General features: G+C 40.0%; 1 protein-coding gene and 1 long non-coding RNA gene across 3 annotated transcripts in view; one reads left to right on the forward strand and one right to left on the reverse strand.

The window, feature by feature from the left end:
* Positions 1-14,998, forward strand: part of NDUFV2 (NADH:ubiquinone oxidoreductase core subunit V2) — a 49,936-nt gene that overhangs the window by 33,486 nt on the left and 1,452 nt on the right. Inside the window, exons 6-8 of one of the 2 annotated variants that reach the window (XM_074944629.1) lie at positions 1,424-1,533; positions 9,118-9,194; positions 10,740-10,841. In XM_074944629.1, the coding sequence (XP_074800730.1) occupies positions 1,424-1,533; positions 9,118-9,194; positions 10,740-10,833 (281 nt within the window). In that variant the 3' untranslated portion in view covers positions 10,834-10,841. Of the gene's footprint in view, positions 1-1,423; positions 1,534-9,117; positions 9,195-10,739; positions 10,869-14,998 lie in introns of those variants that run through there. The other variant, XM_074944628.1, reaches the window with a different exon arrangement.
* Positions 1-14,998, reverse strand: part of LOC141982486 (uncharacterized) — a 35,162-nt gene that overhangs the window by 12,643 nt on the left and 7,521 nt on the right. The gene's annotated exons all lie outside the window — the stretch shown is intronic.

Here is a 14,998-nt window from a genome sequence, read left to right on the forward strand (position 1 = left end):
ACCAATCTTTAGTGTCAGTTTAAAATATAGGCAGTTTTTAAGATACGCAGATCCCAAATAATGAAGGACTTTATAGGTCAAAACCAATAACCTGAATTTCACCAGGAAACAAGTTAGAAGCCAGTGCAATCTCCTGGAGTACACTTGAATTCTTCCAGTTGTTTTGCCTTATAATATATGTGGTGCTTTTGCATATGTACACAAAATATCATGAATGCTTCTTGATAAATAATAAAATGTTTGACAGGCTTGCTATAATGTCCTTTAATATATGCTATATGCTTTTAGTAGTGTAGCTGAATTTAACATAACAAAAACAGTCTGTGTAGCAGTTATCCTGGTATAGAATATAATCTTTGTAATACTTAGTAATTTTGGATCTTTAGTATTTAAAAAATTAGTTCCTTAAATATTGACTCAAAATCTACATGGCTGATATAATTGTGTGGATCTGACATTAAGATGACATTTCTTGTTTGCAACCTGCTATCAAAATGGAATTTGTTGGAATAAAATATGGTTTGCAGTGCTCTTTGTAGTCCCCTGGGAGCCACATGAAAAAGTATTTCATGAAGCTGTTCCAGGGAGTATACTTTGAAATGAAATACATTTCACTGCTACAGTTGTCGTTACAGAAATTAACCACATTCACAAAATAGTGATCTCTTTGGTTTCTTCCCAGCTGCTGCTATTCATCTAATTTTGTTTGCATAGTTTCATTGTAATAATTAACCCATTGATAATTTATGCCCAGTACTGATCCTCTTTAAATCAACGACCGTATTCTAATTGACCTAGCACTGGTCATGCATATCAACAGCACTTCTTATGGTATTAAAGTTAAGCTCACGGACAACTCTTAGCAGGATTGGGGCCTTAATGCCTGAATCTGCAAGGTTCTGACTACCATGTCCTGTGCTAAGCATGCTTAGCCCTGCTCTCAGTTTCTTCAGTGGGTGTTGAGAGCACTCAGCACCATGCATAGTTAGTCCCCAGAATGGGAGCAGGAGCAGGCCCTTACATATTAGAGCTGCTGTAAAATATATATATATTCCTTTTTAAGTAACTTCTCCTATTGCATTGCTTCCTAAAAATAGAATAGCAGTTCTACAATTAATCAATAATACCTATAATTGGTTTAATAAAATATTTTTATGAAATAGGAAGCAAGTCTGTAAATCAGTTTTTAAAATGTATCTGAGGGGTTTCAGTTTATGAAGCTTTTTTTTACTTAATGGGAAGCATCTTGGAGCTGTTTAAGTGTTGATATTAGGAAAATTGTCCAAATCATGTAAAAATAAGATACAAATGTTTTACAACATGAAGTGAAATAACAGTAATAGATTAGCTAGGAAATATTTAAGATTTTGCTTTAAATGTATTAAATAATCACCACTTACCCTAATATTCCTTATTACTGTAGGTATACAAGTTGGGGAAACAACACCTGATAAACTTTTCACACTGGTAGAAGTTGAATGTTTAGGTGCTTGCGTAAATGCACCGATGGTACAAATAAATGATGATTATTATGTAAGTATTTCATTCTGTTTGAAAAGTACAATGTTTTGTTTAACTGGCATGTTAATTATTTACACTAAATTATTGTCATTGTTCTAGATTATGAAGTTCTAGTAGCTCAATATAAGTTATTTGACTTATTAATTTGATAGTTTATATTGCTACTCTGTGGGTGGCTTGTCTCTCAAAATGATATTGGAACAGGACTTCCCCAAGCTTAATTATCAATGTAAAGAGAAGCAGCTCTCATTTTGTGGGAGAGGGACAGTTTATGAGCTGGAACATCTTCTAGTGACATGATATTCTCTACATGAAAATACACATCAATGCACTGTGATATAGGTAAAGTTTCTGAGACCAGTGGAAATTTTTTTAATGTACTCATATTTTCGTAAAAGAATCATGAAGAGAGATAATTAAAATACATATAGAAATATATTTTGGGGTATCCTGGCAGTAGAACTAGGGCACTTTCATAGATACCTTTTAGTTGAAGGAGGATTTGGTTCTCTCTGGGATTATTATTATTAAAAAAATGTATATCCCTCTATCAAATCCTTTTTCAATCTTTGAAGTTTTCTGAGTGACATTCTCCTCTGTTGATTGTTTCCCTTAATTGACTACATTAATAATAATAAAAAGCTAACATATTCTGGAGTTGTAGCAGCCTTAGCAAATTTAGTTTCCATTATATGAGAGAGATTTTCCTTGATTTTTTTTTTTGCGAGCCCTCCCCTCTTCCTCTTCCCTTCCTCCTTCTCAAAATATTTTCAACATCATTATCAACATGAGTTCTCTGAACATGGTATACTTTTTCTAGCCAATTTTAAGTAAATCAGACAAGGGTTCATAAGTTATGTGACATTAAAAGTATCAAGAGTCCAAGAAGTCTTAGGTTGGTTTTTTTGTTTGTTTTTGTTACTAGAAAGCATAAAAATGGAAAAGAGAAGAGAGAGAAAACAAACATTGGATTAATCTAGTTCTAGTGAACAAGGTCAAAGTTTAGGTGTTTGAACTGTAATTTAAAGCTATGAATATTTTAAACTAGAATTTCAGAGTAGCAATTTGACTTTGGGCTTAAAACAGGGAATCAAATGACTGCTGGAGATGTGAGTTTTCATTTATTTTAAAATGTCTCTAAGCCTTTTTCTTGCATAGATGGGCCTCGTGGAAATTGATCTTTAGGGAGGCTTGTCAGTGGAGAGCAGAAGAGTTTTCTACTGTAACTGAAATTTAGAGAAACAATTTGTAAAGTAAGAAAACTAAAAAAACCCCCAAACCTCCCCCCAAAAACCCTTTCTTCCCCACACAAATCTGTATGGATACGTCATATTTAAAAAATTGATATGACACTTTAGACAGTCCTAGTTTGAGAACAGCAACTGGATGGCATTTATAATTAAGCTTATTGGATTCATGAAGTCAAGATTCAGCGCACAACAAATTTCTGCAGCTTACAGTCAAATTTTAAGTTAATGTTGAAATAAGAATTTCAGATAGTCGCAGCCCAATATGCCAATCTTTGTTAGGTTACTTAGGAGCTCAGCTGGAAGCTAACCAGTGTGCTGATGACTTTGCAGAGTTATTAGTTCAGATACTGTGCCCCAGTGTACCCATCAGCACACACTCCTACACAGATAAGATGTGCAAGAGTAGGGTACTCCTGGGCATCATGTTGGTGATGCACTTTCCAAACAGAGATGATGACGAGACTAAGGCATGACAGGGTGATGCATTTTCCCCAGATATACCAAAGACAGAAAAGCCTCCAAAGGCACTCAAGCCACCAAAGTGACTCTGATCATTTGGTACAGTGACAGGGGACCAGGTATTTGAGACACTGATGTGGCTCTAGGTGCTTGGAGCCCTGATCTAAGAATGTCTGCAGGAGAGGAGCCATGCAGCTGTAGATCAGTGTAACCCAGTATGCTTTCTATAGCTTGCTGTGCAAAAAGACACTTGAAGAGTCGTAGGCCTGGTGCAGTGTGCATTGTATGTGATGAAGGGAGCTAATCACTCATTCCAAGCTCTTAAGAAGTCTGTGGCCTAATCTAGTATGCTTTCTAAGACACTTTTATGGAAGAATGTATAGAAAAGTACTAGACCAGTGGTTCCCAAACTTGTTCCGCTGCTTGTGCAGGGAAAGCTCCTGGCAGGCCGGGCCGGTTTGTTTACCTGCTGCATCTGCAGGTTCGGCTGATTGCGGCTCCCAGTGGCCACGGTTTGCTGCTCCAGGCCAATGGGAGCTGCTGGAAGTGGCGCGGGCCGAGGGACGTACTGGCTGCTACATTTACTAATACGATCCTCGTTTTACTTGTACTAAACTGTTGGCCTCAGTATCTGTCAGTAAATGAGTTCCATTGGCTAATTATGCATTGTGTGATAAAAGGAAAAAATGTTAAATTTGCTGTCTTTCAGCTTCATTGTCTCCTTGTTTTTATATTATGAGAAAAGGTGACGAGAGAAGTGCCTAGTCTTTCTCTAAACCATTAATTGTTTTGTAGACCTTTATCATGAGTTTCAGGCTTTTCATTCTACGTATCTAAGATCTTTCCATGCATAGCCATTGTCACTGCCCATCTCTAAATACCCTCTATTTCTGTTGCGTCCTCTTTGAGATAGGGTGACCAGAAAGGAACCCAGTATTCCAGTTGAAGGTGTATCATTGACATAACATAGTGGTGTTTTCCATCCCATTCCTTATGAATGCTAACGTTCTCTGCTTTTTTGACCATTGTTGAACACTGAGAGGTCTGTTACCTTACATCTATCAATGTTGAATTTCATCTGTCATTGTGATGCCTATCCCAGCTAGCTTTGCGAAGGTCCTGCTGAAGTTTGTCGAAGTCTTTTCTGGTCTTGACTAACCTAAATAATTGTGTGGTCTACACATTTTGCAACCTCATGGCTCAGTCCCTTTTCCAGATCATTAATATGTTATAAAACACTGGTAAGATGGAACCTTGTAACGCCCCAGTATTAACATTTTTAACTTGAAAGTGCTTTATTTATTCCTAGTTTCCTGTCTCTTAACCAGTTTCTAATCCATGACAGTACTTTGCCTTTCATCACATGATTTAGTTTTCTTAACAGCCTTTTGTGACTGCAGTTTAATGAATATTTTTGTCTGGTATCATTTTTGCACCTGGTTCTCTTCATAAAGCTTCCATCAGTTGCTTTGAACACTACTGCCTGACTCTTCCTTTTCCATGACTAATTATGGGTCAAAAGAATGAAAGGGGTAGAATCACTTGCAGCTGAATATACCTGAAAAAATATTAGGCCACTGTGGGAAATCCACAACCTTGCCTTTAAGGGAAGGGAAGATGGAACAATGTTGGGAGACAAAAAGCATAGAAATAAGACAAAGGGAATCCAGATATGATTGTAAAGCGGGCTTCAAAATTTCTTTTAAACATTTTTTCTTATGCAGATACACTGGCTGTGTTTTTGTGATACTCACCAACTTATAGTTCTGAACTGTGCAGTCATGTGATTAGTGTAGCCAATAGCAGTCCAGGATTTAAACCTATTAGTGATCTTAGCTAATGTCTTTTTCAAAAACAAGTGTGATAATTTGAGAATCTATTAAGAGCTCTGAACTGAATATACAAGCCTATATTAAGTCTACAGATTGTCAAGACAGAATCATGAAATTCATAAACACATTCCTTTAACAATTTCAGTTCGGACTGTGTTGCAGTGTAGTTTGCCGCAATTCTAAACTTTGCAAATTTAGACTGTATGGTTGCTTCCAGTTACCAGTCAAAACCAAAGTAATAAACAGAAAATGTTCTTAGCTGTTGAGTGAAATGTTTTTAAATAACAATATTTCAAACTGGAACATTTAAAAAAAAAAATCAAGATGCAAATAAGAATATTAACAGTGCACTTTATTTTTAGAATTGGCCTTCCATTTTGCATCTACAGTTTTGTTGGCACAGTGGAAGTCATTTAGATGTCTATGCAATTGCAGTTATAAATCAGATAGACATGAGTTGCAGCCTGTGACAGGGCAAGCTCCGCAGAAACTACTCTGACTCCACTGGTTGTGTATCCACACCATGCCGTTCATTTATGTTCTCTCCACCAACAACTTTACAGTCCTGTGTAGTGACCCCTCTGCGTTTGGCCCTTCCCCCAGATCATGAGAGGAGCAGAGGACTCCCTTCTCTGAGACCTCTGTGAAACAGCTCAGTGAGCCCTGTTGCTTTCTCTTTCCACTTCCTGTGCCCATCTTATGAGTCTTGAGGTGATGGGCTAATTGGCTCTTTAGCTCACCCAGCCCTCTCAACCTGATTATCTCATCAGCCATCTCTGGCTGAGCTAATTGGTGTCAAAATGATCAGAGTGCTGGTTCACCTAGCTCCCAGCACTGTCATATACTCACCCACCTTGCTTTCCTCACAACCTCCCTTCTTTAGAGGAGTCACAAAGCTCTGTGCTCGCTCTGGCCCCCTAGAGAGCCTCAACCTGCAGTCACATAACTGTTTCTGCCCACAGGTCTTCTCACCGTGGACCTGTTGCTGCCCCCTTCTCCTCTATAACTAGGGATCCTCGTTCTCCTAGCCCCACAAATTGGTGCCGGGGTGGTTCTTCCCTCTGTGCTGGTGGCAAGGGTTCCTGGGAGACTTCAACTCTTGTCAACAAACTAGGGTTACTCTTTCCCCCCACAGTCTTGTCCTGGACTACTTTTTTCTACCCTCCCTTTCATTAGGGAGGTCGTATTTTACTCCTTGCTTGTTTCCTTTGATATAGGGTTTTCTGATTCTCCCCTCTCATGCCTCATTTCCTGGTATCCCTGCTTCCTGCTGCAAGGGATCCCAGACCCCTGTTCTGGTAATAAGGGAAGTGGCTCCAATATGTTCCTATAATGACTTCATGAGGCAGTCCACCCACCACCCCTACTTCCATTTAAATTTCTCTTTAACCTTTAAGGGTATCTCCACCATTAACCAGAGTTTCCTTGCCTTGTGAATGCATTTGAACTGTAAACTTCCACCTGACAACATCCTGTTGGGTTTCACCAAATCCTTCTGGATCATTGAGCATCCTGAGGCAGTGTCCGCCAGTCCCTTCTGGTGTCTCCTCCACACTTTTACAGGGATGATTGTTTTCTTCTTCTGCCCATCCTTTAGTTGTAGTCCACATGCAGAATTCTGCAAACTCACATTCCGTGACAGGGCAATCTTGCTTTATGTGCCCCAGAAGCCCACCCTGGTAGCAAAGCACTCCATGGTTACCTGAAGGAGTTCTGCTTGTCTCCCTTTTTTCCTCAGTTGTCCATGCTATGATTGAGGAAGCTCTGGAGAAATTTTTCCAATATTACGGCTGCTGCTATTTTCCTCCACACCTTGAATATCTGGCCTTAGCCAGCAGGGAGCCCAGTCAGTTAACTTTTGCAGAAAGGCTAAGCGCCATACTCCATAAGAGTACCTAGTGTCACAAAATCTGTATTGTTCTGCCAAAGGCCTACCCTGTCCAGGATAACTGCCTTTACCACATCGTAGTTGTAGGCCTGCTCCTTGCACAGCGCCATACAGGCAGCCTAGGCTTCCCGTGATAAATACGGTGCCACCCAGAAGACTCATGATACCTTATCCCATCTGGCTCCTGTTGCTACCCTCTCAAAAGTCACTAAAAATCTGTCAGGGTCATCCACTAGGCCCATCTTGCACAGGGTAACCCCCAGGAACTACTGCTGTTCACTGTCACAGGATTCGTCAGGTTCTGTGTTGCAGGCCGTTCAGCTGCTCAGCCTGCTATGCAGGGAGGGACTGCTTTTCCATTTGATGGGACTGCTGGAATGAGTGCATGGTCTCTTGTTTCTCTTTAGTTGCTCTACCAACCATTGCAGACTCTCCTCCATTGCCCTGATCCGAATCCTTGCACTGGCTCCCCGTCTGATCCTCTGCCACCACGGATGGGGGAATCACAAACTCTGATAAGCACCCACATATAACAGGGCATTCTCTGCTCCTGCCTTCTAATACCACAGAAACCATGCCAACTTCACTGGTGGTGTATTCACACCATGCCGTTTATGTTCCCTTCACCAACACCTCTATAGCCCCGTGCAGCAGCGCAATTTACAGTGCAGTTCCCTGTGCTCTCGGCCCTTTCCTCAGGGCTTGAGAGATTTCTGAGACACTGAACTCACCTAGTCCTGTCCCTGTCCCTCTCCCCCTCCCTTCCTTCCTGTGCCCTTTTTTTATCAGTCTTGAGCTGATGGACTGAATGGCTCTTTAGCTCACCCAGCCCCTCCACTGACCTGATCAGGTAATTAACTTCAATTACCTCCATCCCATTCAGCCTTCTCCGGGACAACTAAGTGGTGTCAGAGTGCTGGCTCACACAGTAGCTCCTATGACAGGTTTCAGAGTAACAGCCGTGTTAGTCTGTATTCGCAAAAAGAAAAGGAGTACTTGTGGCACCTTAGAGACTAACCAATTTATCTGAGCATAAGCTTTTGTGAGCTACAGAACAGTAGCTCCTAGTACTTGAACACAGCCCCTTTTAAAACATGGCCATTATGTGTTGGTTTAGAAACGTAAATGGCTTAAAATCAGTTCATTTTGACTAACAATTTCTTGTGTGTAACATTGCTAAGAGTGACATTAGAATGTCACAAAACTCAAATCTTTTAAGTTTGTTAATTCTTCTTTAAACTTGGATGCATATATTAACTCAGGGACGGGAAACTTTTTTTCGCCTGAGGGCCACATCGGGTTTCCAAAATTGTATGGAGGGCCAGTTAGGGCAGGCTGTGCCTCCCCAAACAGCCAGGTGTGGCCCAGCCCCTGCCCCCGCTTCTCGCCCCCTGATGGCCCCCCCAGGACTGCTGCCCCATCCAACCCCCATTCCCTGACGTGCCCCCCTGCCCCATCCACCCCTCCTTGTCCCGTAGCTGCCCCCAGAACCCCCACCCCTAACTGACCCCCTGCTGCCCCATCCAACCCCACCTCTCATTCCTGACTGACCCCCCGGGACCGCTGCCCCATCCAACCCCCCTGTTCCCTGCCCTCTGACTGCCCCAACCCCTTATCCACATCCCCACCCCCTTACCACCACCCCAAACTCCCTAGCCTTCTATCCGACCCCCGCTGCTCCCTGCCCCCTTGCTGTACTGCCTGGAGCACCGATGGCTGGCGGCGCTACAGCCGTGCCTCCCACAGCACCAGGACAGGCAGCCGTGCTGCCTGGCTGGAGACAGCACAGACCACCAGGTCAGGCCGCGTCTCTGCAGCAGCGCTGCCCAGCAAGAGCTCGCAGCCCCCTTTTCCCAGAGCATTGTGCCAGTGACACAGTGAGCTGAGGCTGCAGGGGAGGGGAAACAGCACGGGAGGGGCTGTGGGCTAGCCTTCTGGGCCAGGAGCTATGGGGCCGGGCAGGAGGGTCCCGTGGGCCATAGTTTGCCCACCTCTGTATTAACTGCTAGGATCATAGTTATCTGTGCTGGAATCAAAACTGAGTGAAGAATTCGGTTAAAAGCTAAAAACTGTTGTTTTGAGGAATTGTGAACACTACATTTCACACAATTGCTTACAAATGTTGTTTTAAATTTTCTTTAATAGCGTGGTCTCTTTCATTTTACAGGAAGATCTGACACCAAAAGATATTGAAGACATAATCGATGAACTAAAGGCTGGCAGAGTTCCCAAACCTGGCCCAAGGTAAATTGTATAATACAGGGATGAGTAATGAAAGAGAAAATCTTTTTGGAAGGAAAGCTATTTTTAATGTCGGCGACTAGTTCTAGGAAAAGTTACTGGAGTGATTACTGTAGAACTGAAGGCATTATTAATTCACTGAACTGCACAGGCATTACACATTTTCCACATTGACCTGCTTTATGCATAAACCTGAACCTGGAGAGGCTGTGTGTAGAGGTGAGAGGAAAGCTTCATGTCCAGAACTCTTCGATCCTTGGCCTGTTTGAGACTACCAAAGAAAGTGCCAGTTGAGATGTTGGGTCTGAAGTGGCTATATGCCTGATAGGAAGTGGAATGTAATCACAAACTTATTTTGCATAAATCACCCAAAACACTACTAGCTGGTAGACTTTTGATCCCTACAAACCTAGGCTGGATTTGACCCTTGTGAAAGACTGACTTGTTTCCCCCACCCCCCTTTTTAATTCCCACTGTTCCTGCACAATTTCAAACGCATAGGAAGAGGTATGAATGGGGGAGCTAATTGATGCTGAACAATAACATGAATGATAATCACCTGAACATGCATTCCCAGTGTAATGCTGTGGCCCAAAGGGCTAATACAATCCTTGTTGGACGCATAAATGGGAATCTCAAATGAGTAGAGGTTATTTTACCTCTGTATTTGGTGTCACCACTGCTGGAATACTGTGTCCAGTTCTGGTGTCCACAGTTCAAGAAGGATGCAGATAAATTGGAGAGAGTTCAGAGAAGAGCCATGAGAATGACTAAAGGGTTGAAAACATCCCTTATAGTGATGGACTCAAAACAAAGTATGTTAAGAGATAATTTTGATTATATTAATCTGTAAATACCTATATGAAGAACAAATATTTGATAATGGGCTCTAGTAGAGAAAGGTATAACACAATCGAGTGGTTGGAAATTGAATCTAGACAAATTCAGACTGGAAATAAGGCATACATTGTTAACAGTGAAGGTAATTAATAATGGGAACAATTTACCAAGGATTGTGGTGGATTCTTCATCATTGGCAGTTTTTACGTCAAGATTGGATGTTTTTCTAAAAGGTATGCTCCAGGAATTTGGGAAAGTTCTATGGCCTGTGCTATACAAGGAGGTCAGACAATATGATGATGATGGTCAATTCTGGCCTTGGAATATATGAATTCAGATGGATCTGAAACAAATAATCAGATGTTGCCATTGGTACTGCTGGAGTAAAAAAGCCATTGGCTCCTGGTTTTTTTGTTAATCCTATAGGTTTAATTTTTGTATCTATGAAGTATGTATTTTGGTTATCAAGTTCCATATTTGACATTCTACTTGAATGCCTTTGATTTACCACTAGTATTTTTACAGATACTATGTTCTGTTGTTCCTCCTCCCCTTTCTCTCTGCTCATCCTTCAGAGAAACAGGAAAAATGGTAGCCCAAAGATTGAGTCAGACTTGTCATTCATGGGTAGAAGATGATTGTTACAATACTGATGAACAAATCTGAACAAATTGATGAACAAATCTGATTGCTCTTTCATCTTTTCAGAAATGGACGCTTTTCTTGTGAGCCAGTTGGTGGTCTTACTTCTCTGACTGAACCCCCCAAAGGACCTGGATTTGGAGTTCGAGCAGACCTCTAAGCATTTCTGTAATAAATTATAAAAACATAAGTTGTCTGAAAATAAAACACCTTTAACTTCATTAAAATGGCTTTAATTATGTGTTAAACTTTTTTTAAAATTGAAAATAGTAACACCATTAAAGATGCCACAGCAATAAAAAAAAAAAATTAGTGCTAAGTGGAAAAAAAAAAAAATCTGTAGATTACAAATGGGGAAAGTTTGGCAAAGGTGTATGCGAAACATGTTGCCTTGCCCTCACCCTTCATCAAAAATCTTTGGGTGAAAACCTTGCTCTCAGTTTTATGAACACAAAAAGGACAAAATAGTTTACTGTCTTCTCTGCTGAAGATGCTGTCCTGCTATTGAGGGCATTCAGCACACAAAAGTACATACTGTATGTCTAGATGTAGATTACTTTTAAGGCATTATGACCAATATGATTACATTTGGGAGCAAGGGTTAGGAGAACAATGGAAAGTAGATTGATTGGCTGATAACACCTCACATGGTATCACCACTCAACAATAAACTTAATATTGTAGGGAATAATAAAAGGGGAAAAATAAGTAGCAGATTTACCTCTAACAATCCTGTCACCTAATCAATGAAGTCTGAGCAGGAAAGAAGTGGAAGAAGATCCTTTTGGTACAATCGATCCCACTCCCTAACAATAAGACTAATCAATGCTGAGAGGGATATGATTGCTCTCTATAAATACATTGGAGCATAAATGGCAGGGAGGGGGAGAAGAGCTATGTAAGCTAGAGAGTGCTGGCACAAGTGAGTATAAATTGGCCATGGATAAATTTAGGCTGGAAATTAGGTGTCTAACCATCAAAGGACTGAGCTTCTGGAACAGCCTTCTAATGGAGAGAGGGAATAAACCTAATTAGTACTAAAATAGAGCTTGATAAATTTATGGATTGGTTGATATGATGGGGTTTCCTGCCTTGGCAGGGGACTGGACTATACATCAGGAGGAGGTCCGTTTAGTCCCATACTTCTATATGGTAACAGAAAGACATCAAAAACTTGACTGACCAGGTCTTTAACAGGAGCATTCAGGGAATTTCTCCATTCTCAGTGGAGAAAGCAAACAAAAACCCTGAGAGCTGAGGGCACTGATGAACTATATCACTGATTGCAAGGTTGGAATCTTCCATCCACTGAATAGGGGGAGAGAGGAGTACATCCCTTCAGAATCCTTCAGCTTTGGGAGTTCTGGACCGTCTTCAACTGAGTTAAGAATCCTTTGGGAATATTTATAAAGAAAAATGCCTCCATGCAATGAAATATCCAGTGTGCACTCTTTTAAACAAACGCCAGCAATATTTCCAGTCAAATACTGCAGAACTGCATAAGAACCATGAAGTGAAACTGACTAGTAACAAAAGAGAAACAGGAGTCTAGTTTCATTGGTCCGGTCAAGAGCAATTCAAAATGTAAGCAAACAGTCTAATAAAAGAAAATTAAGATTTTTTTCAAATTCATTTATAGTAACCTGTAAAGGTGGTAGCATAACTAAACTATAAAAAATGCATTTAATAAAACAAGTTATACATTTAATAATTGAGTGACAAGAATGAGGTGTCATGTAGGGATTTGAAGCTACTTGGTTTTGTGTTCACATAATATCCAAGAGGTAGTGCAAGTATAGGGCAACTTTGCCCACATAAAAAAACCCAACCATCTTTAACTCTTAAAACTGCCTTATTATTGTAGAAGATGAAGAACCATTACAATTTTTAATGTTTATTTGACTTAATGCGCTTCACTGAGCCTGGATAGTGAAACTAAACTGTCAGTTTCATTTTCTTTTTATAGTTAAATTCACTGTCCAGTTCTCTTGCACTACTGGTACCATCATATTATTTTCATTTATTTTAAAATGTTATCAGTCCATTTCTGTTTTAATTTTGTAATTCTTCAGGCCAAAAACTTTTAAAATTATTTGTGTATCTTCACATTAATTGGTCTTATAAAATTAGACCAATTTATTAATTAAACAACCTGTTCTTAAACTGTGGTCCATGAACTGGTGCTCTGGAGAGCAAAGACCTGGCAGGTAATCTGGAGTTGGCTCTTTTCAGGTGCTTCCATCTCTGTCCAGAATCCATACATTACCATTACTCTCATCTTCTCTCCTGTTGTGTCAGACACACATCTGTGTCTCCTGAAATTACACTGTTCTGAAAAGCTTACAGGGATAATGTCTCATGTGCTTGTAAAGTACTTAACCTAATGCGGCACTTATCCTGATTGGGACCTTTGGGTGCTGCTACTAGATAGATAAATAATAATAATAAGAGCCTGGATGCCAAGAAAAGCAGCTGGAAATGAGGAAGAGCTAGCCTAGCTCCATTAGTGAGCATTGTTGATTCATAAAAGGAAAAGAGAGCTTATGTGCCAGTATGTCAGGAGAGTAGGTGGAAGAAAGGATCAGTTGCCTGGGAAGCATGTGCCAGGAAAAAGTGGCAGGGAACTAGGTGCAAAGGAAGAGGATATGTTTCAGAAAGCGGTGGTAACATACAAAAGACAAAACATCACATGAAAAGATAGCTAAAATTGCATACATTTTGTTTCCTTTAAAAAATTGTTGTAGTTAGTACTAAGATGTTATGCTGTTGCATTTGGCCAGGTAACTATTCAGCATGATCATTAAGGGAGCTGTTAATGAAGCAGTCTCACAATAAAAATGTGATCTGCACAAAGGAAAAAGACTGAGAACTCCAGAATTGCTCCAACCCATGCACATAAACAACTATTTCAAATGGAGACAAACGAAGACAACTTTTGAAATATTTCCTGAAGTCAATCTTTCATAGTCCTCCACTTCCTAAAAAAATGTAAAAAGCTGAGCCAAAAATTGCTAAATATCATAGTACGTAGTTTTATCAAATTTCCCTACCTCATTTATATTACTAATTCATGCTGAAAAGTTTCTACTTTTTTTAGCTTACAAAAAAAGCAAGTGTCCTAATTCCCTACAGCTGTCTCAAATATAGTATACTTCTATTGATTTAAATTAAAAGATAGGTTTTATGGAACTATATGTGCAATTTAATAATACAGTAGAACCACAGAGTTACAAACATCTCAGGAATGGGGGATATTGTTCGTAACTCTGAAGTGTTTGTAACAGAACAAAATATTATGGTGGTTCATTCAAAAGCTTACAACTGAACGTTGACTTAATACAACCTTGAAACTTTACTATGCAGAAGAAAAATGCTGCTTTCCCTTTATTTTTTTTTTAGTAATTTACATTTAACACAGTACTGTACTGTATTTGCTTTTTTATTTTATTTGTTCTCTGCTGCTGCTGCCTGATTGTGTACTTCTGGTTCCAAATGAGGTGTGTGGTCGACTGGTCAGTTGGTAACTGTTGTTCATAACTCTGAAGTTCTACAGTACCATCAGATGTGCCTATATTTAATTATTACATTCAATTTATTTTATGCTATCCCAGCACTTTATTTTCAGTATGCTGCAGAGTATTATCTTTAGGTTTCAGAATTTACAATCCATTAAGATAAATTAGGTGGTTTACACCTCTCAAAGGTATTGTTTCAGGCTTTCTGTAAATTGTGTGTATGTGAATGCACTGGTTCACATTTTAAGCATTTATTTTCAACTATAACAGCTAGAAATAAGGTACATGTATTTTAACAAAAGGCTAGATGCTGGAGCACACTTTAGGGGTAAAGGGTGAATTCCATAACCATTAAATACATGGGCCCTGGCTACTACTAATGCTGACACAAGTCTTAATTGATCATTGCAGAAGGTTCCTGCGTGTGTACCTATGGCAAAGTGCATGATGCTAGACTTTCAAAAAACAAGCCCAAGAATGACTAGAAAGGATCTCCAGGTCTATCAAACAACACTGACATTAGAAGGGTCTTCATCCCTACTAATTCTGGGTAACTCTGTGCATGCTCACTTTTACAATGGTTAATGAAACCACAGACTACATAAATATGGACAGCTACCACTTTAACTATAACCAATCTACAGGCACAAGTCAATGGTGGAATGTGCTTTTGCACAACTGAAATGGCTGTTAACCTCCAATAACAGTTTAGTGACTAATGTAGCCATTATAATACCTGTCTGAATACAGTAGACACCCTTGGTAGCAACATATAGGTGCTCTTTTGCTATGTTGCTCCTAAGCACCTGT

The sequence above is a fragment of the Natator depressus genome, chromosome 2 (genome assembly GCF_965152275.1).
Source record: "Natator depressus isolate rNatDep1 chromosome 2, rNatDep2.hap1, whole genome shotgun sequence".
NCBI classification, from domain to species: Eukaryota; Metazoa; Chordata; order Testudines; family Cheloniidae; genus Natator; species Natator depressus.